The sequence below is a fragment of the Channa argus genome, chromosome 8 (genome assembly GCF_033026475.1).
Source record: "Channa argus isolate prfri chromosome 8, Channa argus male v1.0, whole genome shotgun sequence".
Lineage (NCBI taxonomy): Eukaryota > Metazoa > Chordata > Actinopteri > Anabantiformes > Channidae > Channa > Channa argus.
The window spans coordinates 16,928,926-16,942,741 of record NC_090204.1 but is presented as its reverse complement, the minus strand read 5'-3'; the positions used below and the strand labels follow the sequence as shown (position 1 = coordinate 16,942,741).

The 13,816-nt window shown below is 37.1% G+C and overlaps 1 protein-coding gene across 1 annotated transcript in view; it reads left to right on the top strand.

The window, feature by feature from the left end:
* Nucleotides 1–13,816, top strand: part of rabgap1l (RAB GTPase activating protein 1-like) — a 96,735-nt gene that overhangs the window by 12,362 nt on the left and 70,557 nt on the right. The window contains exons 10-13 of the mRNA XM_067513558.1: nt 1,850–2,016; nt 5,110–5,233; nt 9,465–9,558; nt 11,235–11,385. Coding sequence (XP_067369659.1) covers nt 1,850–2,016; nt 5,110–5,233; nt 9,465–9,558; nt 11,235–11,385 — 536 coding nt within the window. The remainder of the gene's footprint in view (nt 1–1,849; nt 2,017–5,109; nt 5,234–9,464; nt 9,559–11,234; nt 11,386–13,816) is intronic.

Sequence of the window (13,816 nt, the reverse complement as noted above, 5' to 3'; positions counted from 1 at the left end):
TTGAACTTGAATATGGCAAAATGCAGAATTAATTATATTGCACACAAATAGCATAAGGCTAGTGCTGTATATTTAAATGATTCAATACTCTAAATCTACTTATTGGATTGAAAACGAGGGCGAGATAAAGAGACTGATACAGTCATAACTGTTTTCTGAATATGAACACGTAATGACTTAATTTGTCATCATGTACCATGAGGAGACAATTTTACTGTTTTACTGAAAAGGGCAGCATTTGTTCCAACTGCATTCTACAGAGTAGTGATGTTACCTCTGATACCAAGGCTCTGAACCACGCTTCAAACCACCACTCGACAGGGAATTTTTTGTGAATCCCAGTGCCGAAGCTTGCTTCAAATGGGGGAAAAAACCCCACGTGACTGATGACGTTTAAACCACTTCCCTGGTTCATTCATACTGAATCAGCTGACCGGTGGTTCAATAGGTGGAGCTTTGAAACATACAAACGCGCAAGATACAAATGCATTATAATGGATGAAACAGCGCTCTGCCTCTTACCTCCTGTCAAATCTTTTTGGATTGCTTCGATATGGAGCCAGCAAAGAAATTATCAAAAGTTGGGGAACATTTTGGCATTCGATGGTGCCATCGATTTCCTAAGCTGGGGAAGTCTCAAAAAAGAAACCATGTACTGTGGAGAAACTATTATTTTTGAAAATAATATTATATTATAATAATTACATTCACAGCCTCATTGAACCCTGCAAGTATTTGCTCTGTCCAGTGTGTACTCATTTGGGATCAATAATTATAAACGGAACAGAAAAAGAACCAAAACTTTATTGAAGTAATTTTTACAATACAACAAAACTCACAGTGCACATGCAAAGTGTGTTAGCGCCACCTTTGAAAAGCTGTGCAACAACCACAGTGCCAGCCGATGTCACCCATGTGATCAATGAATTAAGCTTCAAGTAGTGTACCAATTTTCAAAACAATGGTCCAAATGGCTTAATGCTTTATAAAGCTATCACTAATACAGAGTGTGTCCAGGTAGTGAATCTCACAGAGAGAAAAAAAAAAACATTTTAGCTAACAAATTACACAACCAGGCAACTTGCTGACTTAAGAAATAAAGGAAGGAATTCAAGGAATTAAGGAAGTTTGAGTTGAATGTGAATGGCAAGTCAGTAAAAGTAGTTGACATCATGGGACTAAGAGAGTGTAAAGCCCAACTATGAAACACACACACACACACACACACACACACACACACACACACACACACACACACACACACACACACACACACACACACACACACACACACACACACACACACACACACACACAGAGAGATAGGGGGAGAGGGAGAGAATGTACCTATAATAAGGCTAATGTGTTTAAAGCCTGATCAAAATAAATGTCTTTGTTACCACAATAAAATAAGTGTAGTGTTAGGAGATTAGACGTTCATTACTAATTCTAGTTGCAAATAAGTCAATTTCTTCTGTTACACTTTTGTCTAAACTAGCTGTTTGTGGTTGATATTCTCTTAACTACTATTATAACAACATCCTATCCACAGCTGATTAAAACACAGAACCTCCTAACTATGACAATCTTCTCTAGCCCTTGTGTCCTTTTTTTATGTGTAGGGTGCTCTTGTTGTATAAAGCATAACCTCTGCATACTATGTAAAGTTTGTTAAAATTTCACTAATGGCTTAATAGTATAAACTTTTTTTTTTTATCACTGGAGACCCTGTGCACTGTATTATATCATTATTTCTTCTTCCTACTTTATGATTATAGACCATAGATAATTGGGCTTCACTGACTGAGCTCAGCCTGTGACCTTGTCTTTTTTCCCTGATGTTGTCCAGATAAGCAAGTTTACATGACAGTGGCTGTGGACCTGGTAGTGACTGAAGTGCAGGAGCCAGTTCGCTTCTTGTTGGAAACACTGGCAAGGGTCTATCCATCCAATGAACGCTTCTGGTACTTCAGCCGCAAGACTTTCAGTGAGACCTTCTACCTTAAACTCAGACAGGTATCTCAACTATTAAACCTTACAGACCTTGCACATACAGTATGTTGGTACTTTACATATACGTAAAATACTGTACATATACAATTTTAATGAGTTTTTCTACACAAAATCATGGTGTTTTTGTAATTTAGTTTCGTTTTTTTTTTTTTTTTTTTGATACAAATAACAAAATATATTATTTATATGAAGGTGGGTGAATACTTTTTGTTGGTACTGTACCTGTGTTTTTTATGTTGTTAAAAAGTCTCTTGCTTAAATGTTTGCTTAAACTACAGTTTAGCTGAAACCTTCTTTGATCAGTAAAGAAGGTGGCTGGTTGATCGAGATCATCTGACAGTGGGCATTTGAGGGTGGTTTTTTAGGGTGTTAAGTTGCTGGCTGTCTGTTTGGTGCTCATGAGGCACTGTGGCAAGGAAGGTGTTTATGGTTCCTAGGCCTAAACAGCAGACAGTAAAATGGCAAAGCTTTTTGAGATAATGTTAAAAAGACAAAACAATTCAGTTACTACCAAGATACTACTTGTATTTAAAAAATATCATGGATAATTTACTCAAGAGAATTGAAACACGTTTTTGTGTTGAGAGATAAAAGTAGGTGCTGATAGATACAAACATGTGCCATCTGAACTTTCCAATTGTAATTTTACCTCTACTTATAGGCTTCTATTTTTTGCTATTTGTTTTGTTTTTTTGGGGGGGGGGATACACATTCTCTCACCTCCCAACAACTCAAGGACACCCAGGTGGAGCATTTGCTGTAGGTGCTTAAATAAATCCAGTTGAAGTGTAAGCTTCTTCTCCCCTGTTAAAAAGCAGATCTTCTTTGGTGGCCTGTAGGGAACTGGCAAGGCAGCGGAGTGTGGGGAAGCTTTGGATTGTAGAGAGCTAATAAGAGGCTCTGTCTCATTATTGGCGTGTAGGTAATTAACAGCGGCGGTCTGACTCGTCTGCCTGATTGCCTCTCTAGTTATTGCCTCGGTAAATGAAAGCATGTTGGACTGGTGCTGTGGTTAAGAGCTAATTAAAAGATAATATTGTGTGGAGTTTTTTTGTGGAAGATGGCAATCAGAGGTGATACACATATACAATGTACTGTAGTCCTATTGTCTTATTTTGAGACATTATTCATTACGCACCAGGTACTAATTACCAGCACCAACTTCTCAGAATCTGTTCTGTTTAAAGCCCAAGTTGATTTCAAGATTAAGTCCTGTAAGTTCTAGAGAGAATCAGATTTAGAGAAGCTGAAAAAAAAATTAAGACTAGGATAGACATTTTAAAAGCTCAACATTTATGTAAACTTTAAATATAGTAGGTTGCTCAACCCTTAAACATCCTGCTAATCAGTGCAAATTGTGATATAATTAGTTATAATTTTCTGCAACACATAGGGTTTGTTCTTGGTTAGAATGGTTAATTGGTTAGCAGGGTGAGCCTCATTCAAAAAACATTTAGAAGCAAATATCACAATATGCACTGCTCCCAGTGCTGTGAATCTGTGTGATGTGAGGCATTGACTGAAAATTAATTCCGTGCAAGAAAAGTGCTCAAGGGCTAACAATGCCTGTAGTGCCATTTGCAGCTTATTATTAGAGATATTTTCAATTGGAAATAGTTATGGTATAGGCCTTCTGTGGTAAGCTAGAGTTTGTAAACCATCTGTATACCTGGAGTCCTAGGTCTTCCACATGCATCCACAGAACTTATGTGTTAGTCGGGCGTTGGCCATAGTCTTTGTGGTGTGTTCACGTCCCACTTGTTTTCCAAGACAAAGACCATGTGAGGCCAGCAGTCTGACCTTTTCACCACTAGTTCTTTTATGTCTGCCTGGTATGTCTCCACCTTTCAGGCATATAGTTTGAGGCAGAAAATTACATTTTTCTTAAAAAATAATTCTGTAAAGAAAAATATTCTTTCTTATATATACCAACAATTATTGCTATATAAAAAGAATAACTCCTTTGTTTTGTTACTCTTTCTGATGATAAAACTACAGTGGATCGTACAGTGTATGTTCAGGTGGTCTCTCTGGCCCAGATATCTGCCACAGTTTTATGTGTTATCAAATGGCAAAGGTCAAGGGAAAAGAAATATGTTACCTAACCCTCCCCAAATTTTTTTCTGAAAATATGCCAGGCTTGATATTTTCTCTCAATTTGTGTTCTCATCACTAACTTGAGTTAGTCACCAGAGGCCATGCTAGTGGGCAGATCAATGCAGCCTATTGATCCATTCTACCAGGTAGAGGAAAGAAGCAACAGCACTAGCGTAATTGAATACACCAGAAATAGCTTTTGACACTCAAGGTCAAGATCGCTGGAGGACTTTCTTCTCGCTTGTGTTTCTGTACTCTATTATGTTGAACGTACTTAATAAAGCATTATGGGATGTTTACAGTCCATACTACGAAATTAACTTTTTGCATTGATTAGCAATGATTTACTTGTAACTACTGTTTTATTTACATTTTTAATGGTACACGCCCAGCATAAATAAAATAAAATAGAATTCCCAGTTACAGTTATTCTCCTTGTCAGATCCAGTCCAGTGTTCACTATTGTGTTATCTGTCCTTGAGTTTCCCAGAGAAACGTGTATCTTTTTGGCCTTCTAGATAGTTCAGTCTAACCATGCTTGTTAACTTGGCCGTGAGATAAACTGGCAACTTGTCCAGGGTGTACTCTCCTTCTCACCCGGTGACAGGTGTTACAGGCTCCAGCCCCCTGGGACTATTGTGAGGGAATAGAGTACATTTAGTCATATGTTCATATATAGCCTAAAAGAATGTAGGAGATGGTGGGTTCTGGGGTCACAAGGTCTACATGTAACATACAATAAAGGGATTTCATTGTTTCCAAATTCAAAGAACAAACAACTTCAAAGGAACAAAGAATGAGGACGAACCATTGTATGCACACAATAAAATCAAAGAGTCACTTACTTACTTCTATGTATTAGCATAATAACAGTATATTTTTCTTGATGATTTTTTTTCAAGGTTTTTGTCAAGATTCTCATTCTTCGATTTTATTTATACATTTTTGAAAATAAATTCTAACTGTTCTGATCATGTACATGTATGTTTCTGTGTACAGAAGCTACCAGAGAGGGTGGGTCAGAGCGATGCTGTGTATGAGGTGGTGTGTCTTCAGAGGGAGGCAGACAGAAAGAATGAAGGACAACTGGCCTCGCCCACTGAGGAAGAGGAGGCTGATGAAGGTATTTCTCCCCACTGCTCTCTCTAGTACAATATGTACTATGTATTAGTATCACTAATATGTAATACTGCTTAGATCTTTAAATATTTGACAATTTAGCCAGGATTTCTCTGTCTCTGGATATCAAAAATGAGAAGCCATTTTCAGCTGATTCATTTTCCCATGAAAACACAGTCACGCAAGCAAACGGTGCCATGTCCAAACATAATTTATTTCCAAAATCATGATCGATTAAAAAAGGTGACCCCACATGGCGTAGAGGCTTCTAGTTTTAGTGAACAATTAGAAACTTCTTTGAATGTTCGAAGGAAGAAAAAAAGGAGTTTCTGTAGTATAAATAGGTTTGTGTAGCAGTTGTTTTACATTCCATATATACAGGACTCATTTTTGCCATGAACACCATATTTAAATAATATCCAGATATTCAGTCTGAAATAGTGGTTTACTAAAATACACCCTTTCAATGTGTTTGTGTTATGTTTTTTGTATTATGTCTGTTTACATGTGTGAAAGATGTATTATGTGTTACATGTTTCAAATTGATTTTTGCACTTTTTTAATGGCAAACAGACCATTTACATTTACACAATAATTTACTAAACACACACACTTATTTATTTATTTAAATTTTATTTTTTTTATCACACAATACATTTTGCACAGCCCTATGTAAACCAATTATCATCAATCGAGATAGAGTTATTAACCAACCAGCTTGGTTATGTCATTAAACTATGACTAAATGTGAAAAAAGCACAGTGAATCTTTTCTTGTTAGTAATTCCATTTATGCTAGAGGGATGGAGGGTAAATATCAGTAACATTAACCGCACAAACACTGACTGTCAGACCCCAGTGGTTCACAAACATGACCCAGTTTTTGCTCACTAATATAAACAGGACTGGTGTTTCCACCTGACCACTGGTTTGGTAGTGCAGGTGTTGCAGATTAGGCCTGGCCACATTCAGACAGCATGCTTTATGATATTACTAGTTTGCATAAAGAAAGGTACACATTTCTGTGTTGATTTACTATGTGTAGTCTGTGTGTGCACATGCTTATGCATCTCTTTGTGTCACACGGAGTAAAAAAACACAGGGAAATCCAACAAAAAACTGTAAGCATTTTGTGTATCTAAACCCAAAGACATTAATCAGTAACACCAATGTGTGGAAACTGGTGACATTTTAACAGTTCACAAGAAGGCCTAGATTTCTCCAAGCCATACCGTGGATTATTGAACTCAGCACAGATGAATGTGAGTGTACAAAATATAATTCTAAAATGACCTTTTTCTTAATAAAATCACAACTTTTTTTATGTATTGCTTTTAAAAAATTGTGTCATCTTTTCTTTACCAATGCAGTCGTGTACAATTAGATTTTTCTTATTTATGTTTTTCGAGCCTTGAAGCACTTTAATGTACTACCAAAAAGGGCAAAAATGATCTGTCTACCTGCCAACTTAACAGAACTTTACAGCTGGAGCTGACTCCTTTCAGTTTATTTAATGTGAGACATTCGGAGGCTTCTCTGTAACACCCTTCTGTCCTACACTAGAGCTGAAAATTGGAAGTTGTCAGGTGTTTTTTTTTTTTTTTTCTTTTCATGTTTTAAAGCTGTGATAGCATGTAGTGGTTAGCACTTTGTTGGCCTGAGTATTTAGTACTGTTACCTTGACTTTGATAGTAGGTTCAAAGTTCTATCTTGCTGGACAGCTGGGTCCCTGCATATGAGGTTACATGCATGAGTGTCCTTTGGTCATGCCAAAGCCATGCAAGTTAATTTAACTGGCCATTTCTATATAATTCATAGGAAGGAATGTTGGCAAGAATGGCTGTCTGTCTGTCTTTCTCGGACCTGTGACAGACTGCTAACCTGTAGAGTGTGAACTCTACCCCTTTGTCAATGTCAAATGGGAGGGTTTGCAGCCTCCCACAAGCCTCAAGAACAAGAAAGTAAAATTAATGGATTGATTGAAATGTTGGATGAGAAAACAGGCGTAAAGATTAACATTTTAATGGCTTTTCTTTTTTTCAGTATGATTAGTGATGCTTGAGTACTGTGGTTTTCCTACTTTTTTTTATATGGTCCATGCAAATATGCACAAATACTGTACATTTTGTAAATGTTCATACAGACTGTGATCATACTGGAACTGGAATCAACCTATTTTTATATAACATAACACAGTAGGCAAAAACTAACTTGAAGTCAATTGCTGTCGGAAAAGAAGTGAAGGTTGGCACTACTAAGAGCATTACATTACAATTAAAGACAATAAATAAAATGCTTAAATAATACCAAATGTACTACGTAAAAGGTAAAACATCTTTATGACACATAGGGAATTATGCACATTTCAGCAGAGACAAAACCAATCCACTAGTGGCTTCAACATCAGAGAGATCCTATTTGAAACTAATCTTACAGTACGTTGCCAGGCTCCCTCTAGATTAAAAGGTAATGGTAATGGCCCTCATCTTCACTGTTTCTTTCATCACCTGGTAAGTTGGCAGTTGCATTGGACTCATGCTTTTTCACCATGTGACCTTAGCAAGTCTAAGGACAGAGGCAGCAGCTTTGTGCTGGGTATGAACAATTTGAAAGGGCTCATCAAGCATTTATAAAGACCTGAAAAGCGCCTGCTGAAGTTGTGAAGATATATATAGGAGCCACAGTGCACAAAGTATAGTGGCTGCATGTTCTAGAAGAAAATATTTTAACTCATTATTTAATGTCAAGGCCTCTGTGGTGCCAGCCCCCACTGTGTAAATGCACTTTGCCATTCATACAAATGAGAAGTGCTGCGTTTTGTTTTGTTTTTTTTTTATGCTGAGTGACAGCAGCCTTAGTAAAGGCTTCAGTCGAAGTGAACTTCTAACGCTGTTATTGTTCTTATGCATTTCAGTTGCAAAATGTGTGTGTCATTTTCTGGAAATGTTTAACTTGATACAATCCATAGAGACCCACAAAGACAGCTTGCTGTACGTCACATTTTTTTTTTTTTAATTTGGAAAATGCCTAAAGCTTTTTTTTATACATCTAGGACAAGACAGTGCCACATAGGACATCAGAATATTGATTAATATTCTGATGTATTATGTGTCAAGATGTTCTGTAAAAACACAAGGCAAATCTGCCTCATAATATCAGGTAGTCATGTAATTTTAGACAGTGCCTTTGCTCACAATGCTTAATGGTAAAGATAGTTATTGGTGTCTCGCTGTCTTAATATATACTGTGGAAACACAGTTTCCCACATTGTCAGTGTTTGTACCTTATCTGGATGAATCAGTATTACTTTGAATAGAGATGCATATTTGTGTTGCATTTTTTTAATTTTGTGAGATGGATGATTAGGTAACCCTGGAATGTTAGGAGTGTTTATGCGTGTGACTCACTCCCAACTCCCCAGATTTAATTCTGTTTATCTCTGTTCTTTGTAACATTTAAATACACACACACACACCCACACACACACACCCACATGTCGTGCTACAGCAATATTGTAAACTATACATACTATCAAAATATTCATGATAGAAATATATGGTGCGACTTTCTGTATGTCTGCTTTTTTCTCTGGTCTCTATGTGGGGATGAATTCATCTCTTCAGCAGCATAGCAGACCAGACAGTCAATTAGTGCTTCTGCATCTAAACACAAGTGGTTCGCTGTGCTGATTGCCTCTTGTCTGCCTCACGAACCACCAGACAGGAGAGCAGCAATAATGGAAGGTGTAGGCACTGCACAGGCACTCCTGCCTCCATTTTGAGTATGTGCCATCAATATTAACACATTTTTAAAATGTGCAGTGCATTTCAAAGTTCTTTGACATTGATTTGTATTTAGTTTAAAGTGTATATCTAATACTGGTCACATACTGAATACATATCTCATGTATTCATCTGTATTCTTGAACACTCATGAGTGACCTTCATGAGGCTAAAGTGCACGGTACATTAGTCAGTGGAGCGGGTGAATTGTTTCAGGACAAGATGTGAAAGATCTTTAAGGTTTGTTATGTGTCCTGTTGTCTTCAAATGTGTAACTAATGCTGCTGAGCATATAAACACAAATAGCCACATTCTGTTTTTGTCAAATGCCTTGTTAGTAGGTTGTTGCTCTGAGAACTGTGTTATTTCATGGACAAAGGTTACATATATTAGTAATAAATCATTTATGCTCTGAATTTCTGCTAATAGCTGGGTGTGTTTGTGTTTCCTGCAGATAGCGACAGTGAAATCTCAAGTGGTACAGGAGATGTTTCCAAAGACTGTCCAGAGAAAATCCTAGAGTCCTGGGGAGGAATCCTCAATAGATGGTAATCTTTCAAAAGTAACAGAAGATATGTGGACAATAAGACTAACAAAATCAGAATGGAATTTGGGTAGCGACATTTAAAAGCAGGGGTATGGTAAGATAGGTTGGAAGAAAATTTGTAACATGATTAAGAAGCAGGAACATTGGGTGACAAAGAGAAATTGAGATAAGTAAAACCAGAGGTATACAATAGTGGGATGCTTCAGAGGGGAATGACCACAGGTGAATGAACAATACAAAAAGATTTTGTTATTTTGTTTCTCGCATCACATAAAGTATGCCACTGAACTTAAAAACATGATTCAGAATTTTAGTTAAGAGCCAAGGATTTTAGACTGTACCGAATACTTCACATATATGATATTTTGAATAGTTAAACATTTTTTTAAGTAAAATATTGACACGAGCATTTTATTTATCTACATACCGTATATTGTAAGTTACAAGGAAAACAAGATGAAGAAAACAGTGAGCCCTCAATCATTATATAAACATTTCCTAAGAAGACCCAGCATGCAATGTATACGCTTGGTAACTTGGGGATGTATCACAGCAGCACCAACTTGTAATAAAGCACAGTGAGGAACATTAAGTCTACTAGTGTAAGTATAATATGATTATGATATTATGTGATAAACACAATTATTTTAAATGTGAATTTGAGCCCAGTTATTGCTCTTATGCATAAGCACTATGATATGACACATTTATGCTGACAAGTAAACCAGTCTGTCTCATACAGATTGTGCTTTAGTGTACAGGGCCTCTCCATTATTATTATTATTATTATTATACAGTTTTATTCTTTTATTACACCAATTTTAATAGAAAACACTTTGATGCAGCAATTTCATTTAGCTATGACACACATAACACATATTATTCTAAAATCCCTCTTTTATCTAATATTCTAATGCATTTACACATTTACTTCTAGTATTAATACGTACAGCTTTAGGAACAGACCCTGGCATGATAATTAACTGAATAAAAGATGTGTCTGGCTTTATTTTTATTTCACAGCCTGTTTACTTGCTGTTGCATCAGCACAATGAAGTGAAGTAGTTTATGGTGAAGTTTCTTTCCTATGGCCTCAATAAGTGCAATATGATGAGATTTCAAGCATCATTAAAAAGAGCTGACAATGTGTTTTCAACAGTATGTCTCATCATGTGGGAGCACTTGAACAACATGGCAGCACTGCAGTTAATCCTGCAATGCGATACTGTTGTTTAATATTGTACTTAAAACCAATACTGCATTAAACACCAAATTAATTCGGGTATAAAACAAGGCGCACAGACTTAAATTAAATTTTAAATTAAAAATAATATAATTCTGTACCCAACTATTGTACAAAATTTCCACATAAATGTATTTACCAACATTAGTAGGTAACTGGTTGTTACGTTAGTGCTCACTAACTGGACAAAGTGGTAAAAGAAAAGATGTATTTGCATAGTGATATAGTAATTCACATTAGTGTAATGTTATTACTTCAGTGTGAGGGGCATATGACTCCTTGCTTGGTGTTTGTGCCCTTGTGACTTAAATTCTTGAAAAAGAAAGCAATTTGCAAATGTCTTTAGCTGCAGTTCAAATTAATATTTAAAATGGTTGAATTTAGTTAAGTGAGATTAAAATATAATGGATTGCTTCACTGTGTGCATGTCGCAGGCATGGAAACCTGTCCACTCGTCCGAAGGGCCTGCCCTCTTTGGTCCGCGCTGGCATTCCTGAGCCACTCAGAGCTGAAGTCTGGCAGCTGCTGGCTGGTTGTCACGACAACCACGACCTGCTTGAGCAATACCGCATCCTCATCACCAAGGTAAACCCAGACTGTGGAGGAACGATTCATATATTTTAATGTTTTTAAGTGGAAGGGGTTGAAGTTACCAGATAAAAATTGGTATCGTAAAGGTTTTGGATGTATTTTGCTTTCCATTATCCTCAAGTGTCTGTCTGACCATCAACATTAATGTTGTGGCAAGTATTCACTTTCACTTCTGTGTGTATTGGGTGTTTTTTTTTGGACCAGGGGTGCAAAAACAAGGGTGGCTGGTGGCACCACCACCAATGGTGGTACCACCAGAGCATTGTGTTTGGATGCTGCCACCAAGCGCCACCTTGGTGCCGATAAATGAGAGGGTTGCGGCAGGAAGGGCAACCAGTGTAAAACCTCATGCCAAATCCACAACCCCTGAAGGGACAAGCTGAAAGCCTTAAGTTAACAATACATTGGTTATCCCAGATGTTGCGCTCGAAGTTATTCAGGGGTCATTTGTTTCGGTTGCCCTTTGACCTCCCAAAGAAGGATTCAAAGAATTTTCTTACCTTTGGTATTTTACAATTGGGTGTTTTTCAGAGTGTGCCTCAAATATAGTATAATTATGTATAGTATTCAAAATGGGTAACCTAAAATGTTATTGCCAGTATTACAGTAAACAAAAAGTAGTAAGAAGGTTGTAGTCAAGGTCCAAGGTCAATACTTAAGTGCACAAAAAGCATTGATACACACACACACACACACGCATATATATATAATGTGTGTGTGTTCATAGAGGGACATAGCTCCACTTGATCGGACAGCAGCAGGAGGATGAGGAGGTGATATAAGACCCAGAGAAGGAAGAGATCCTTGCTTTTATGGATAATACAATAGTCTTTTTCTTTACTGCACAAAGACGAATGAAGCTCCTTGCCTCAATCAATAAGCTGAAAGGGGAGGATAGATGGAAGAAGAAAAAAAGCTGTGATTGAAGAATGTGGAGCCATAAATACGAGGGTGTAGTCACTGAGGAGAGAATGTGTGTAAGTGTCAAGACAACAGGCAGATTTCTCTTTCCTGAATCAAATATTTTTAGTTGTACTTCACCTGCCTTGTAAATTTCTCCTCCTTTTGGTTATTCTCAGCCTTTCTTTTTCTCTCAACAGTTACATCTGTTCAATTGGGACAGTTTTCTTTTGGTCTTTATGTCCCATTTGTCTACTTTGCTTCCTCTGTCCTTTGTCTTTTACATATTATCTTTTGTTTCTCTCTCACAGTACTCGCTTTAGTCATATGTGTTATCTTGCTTCATTGCTTACATTCACTTTCTTTTTTTCACATGCTGTCTTTCTTGTCACATATGACCAAGCTTGAGCTCATTTATTCTTATCCCACTGGCTGGGCCATGCCCACATCCTCTGTCTTGCTGGAGTAGTGATGGTATTGATAGGCGGGTGGCCTTGCTATTAATAGCTCCACCAAATGAATGGAACTGAGGGAAGATGGAGGAGTGAGGGAATCGAGGCAAATGATAGCAATGGCGAGAGAAGTGTGGAGCTTATTAATGTCTGTTGTCTGGCCTCAGTGACAATGTTAATGCTGATTGAATTCAAAGTAATTGGACAGTCTCCTTTTATGGAAAGGATATCACTGTCGTAAATCAAGGCTCTCTATCACCTGGGGTTTTGGACGATATTATTTTAGTGTCCCACAGACGAGTGTTTCTACTCATGACCAAAATTCATGTGTGTTTTTTTTTTTTTTTTTTGTATGTGGTGATTCAACATATTTTTAGAGTTGAGTTGCACAGTAAAGGGCTGCTGTCCACAAACCTTTTGGACATGCAGCAAGGCAGTCCTCACCCTTGAACAGGTCAATGTCCTTGGGAAAAGTAACTATTATTAAAACAAATGAAAGCACCTGTGAAACCTTTATATTAGTCCATTGTTTTGATCTTTGCATATGCATATGATTGTGCTGCTACCATGACAGCCAGTTATAAAATGTAAGAATACACAAATGTCATCTGCTCATTTATAAATTACATCATGGCAATGTTTTTTGCACATACATCTTTTAGTGTTGAACCCAAAAGTTCATCAAAATACATGAGCACATGCTCAGAACCATATTGTTGCCACATAATAATAATACTAGTTGGTACTCTCTAGTCTCTTGTAGTTCTGTTACATGACCAAATATTTTGGTGGAGTTTGTTGCCTGCTGCAGATAATTCGACTTATTTAACATGTGATTTAACATGTGATTTAACATGGTGTCTATTAATATTCTACTGTCACAAACTGTATGCAGACTTGCAAGGCCCAGGTAATTTGATTACCTACCTTTGAGACTAAAAACTATGCAGTATTTTACTGTAAAGTTTACTGTTGTATAGCTATTAAATTTATTATTTTTTTGAGGCCATAAACATAAAGGGGTGGCTGTAGCTCAGTTGGTAAGGCAGTCGACCATGGACCAGAGGGTCAGT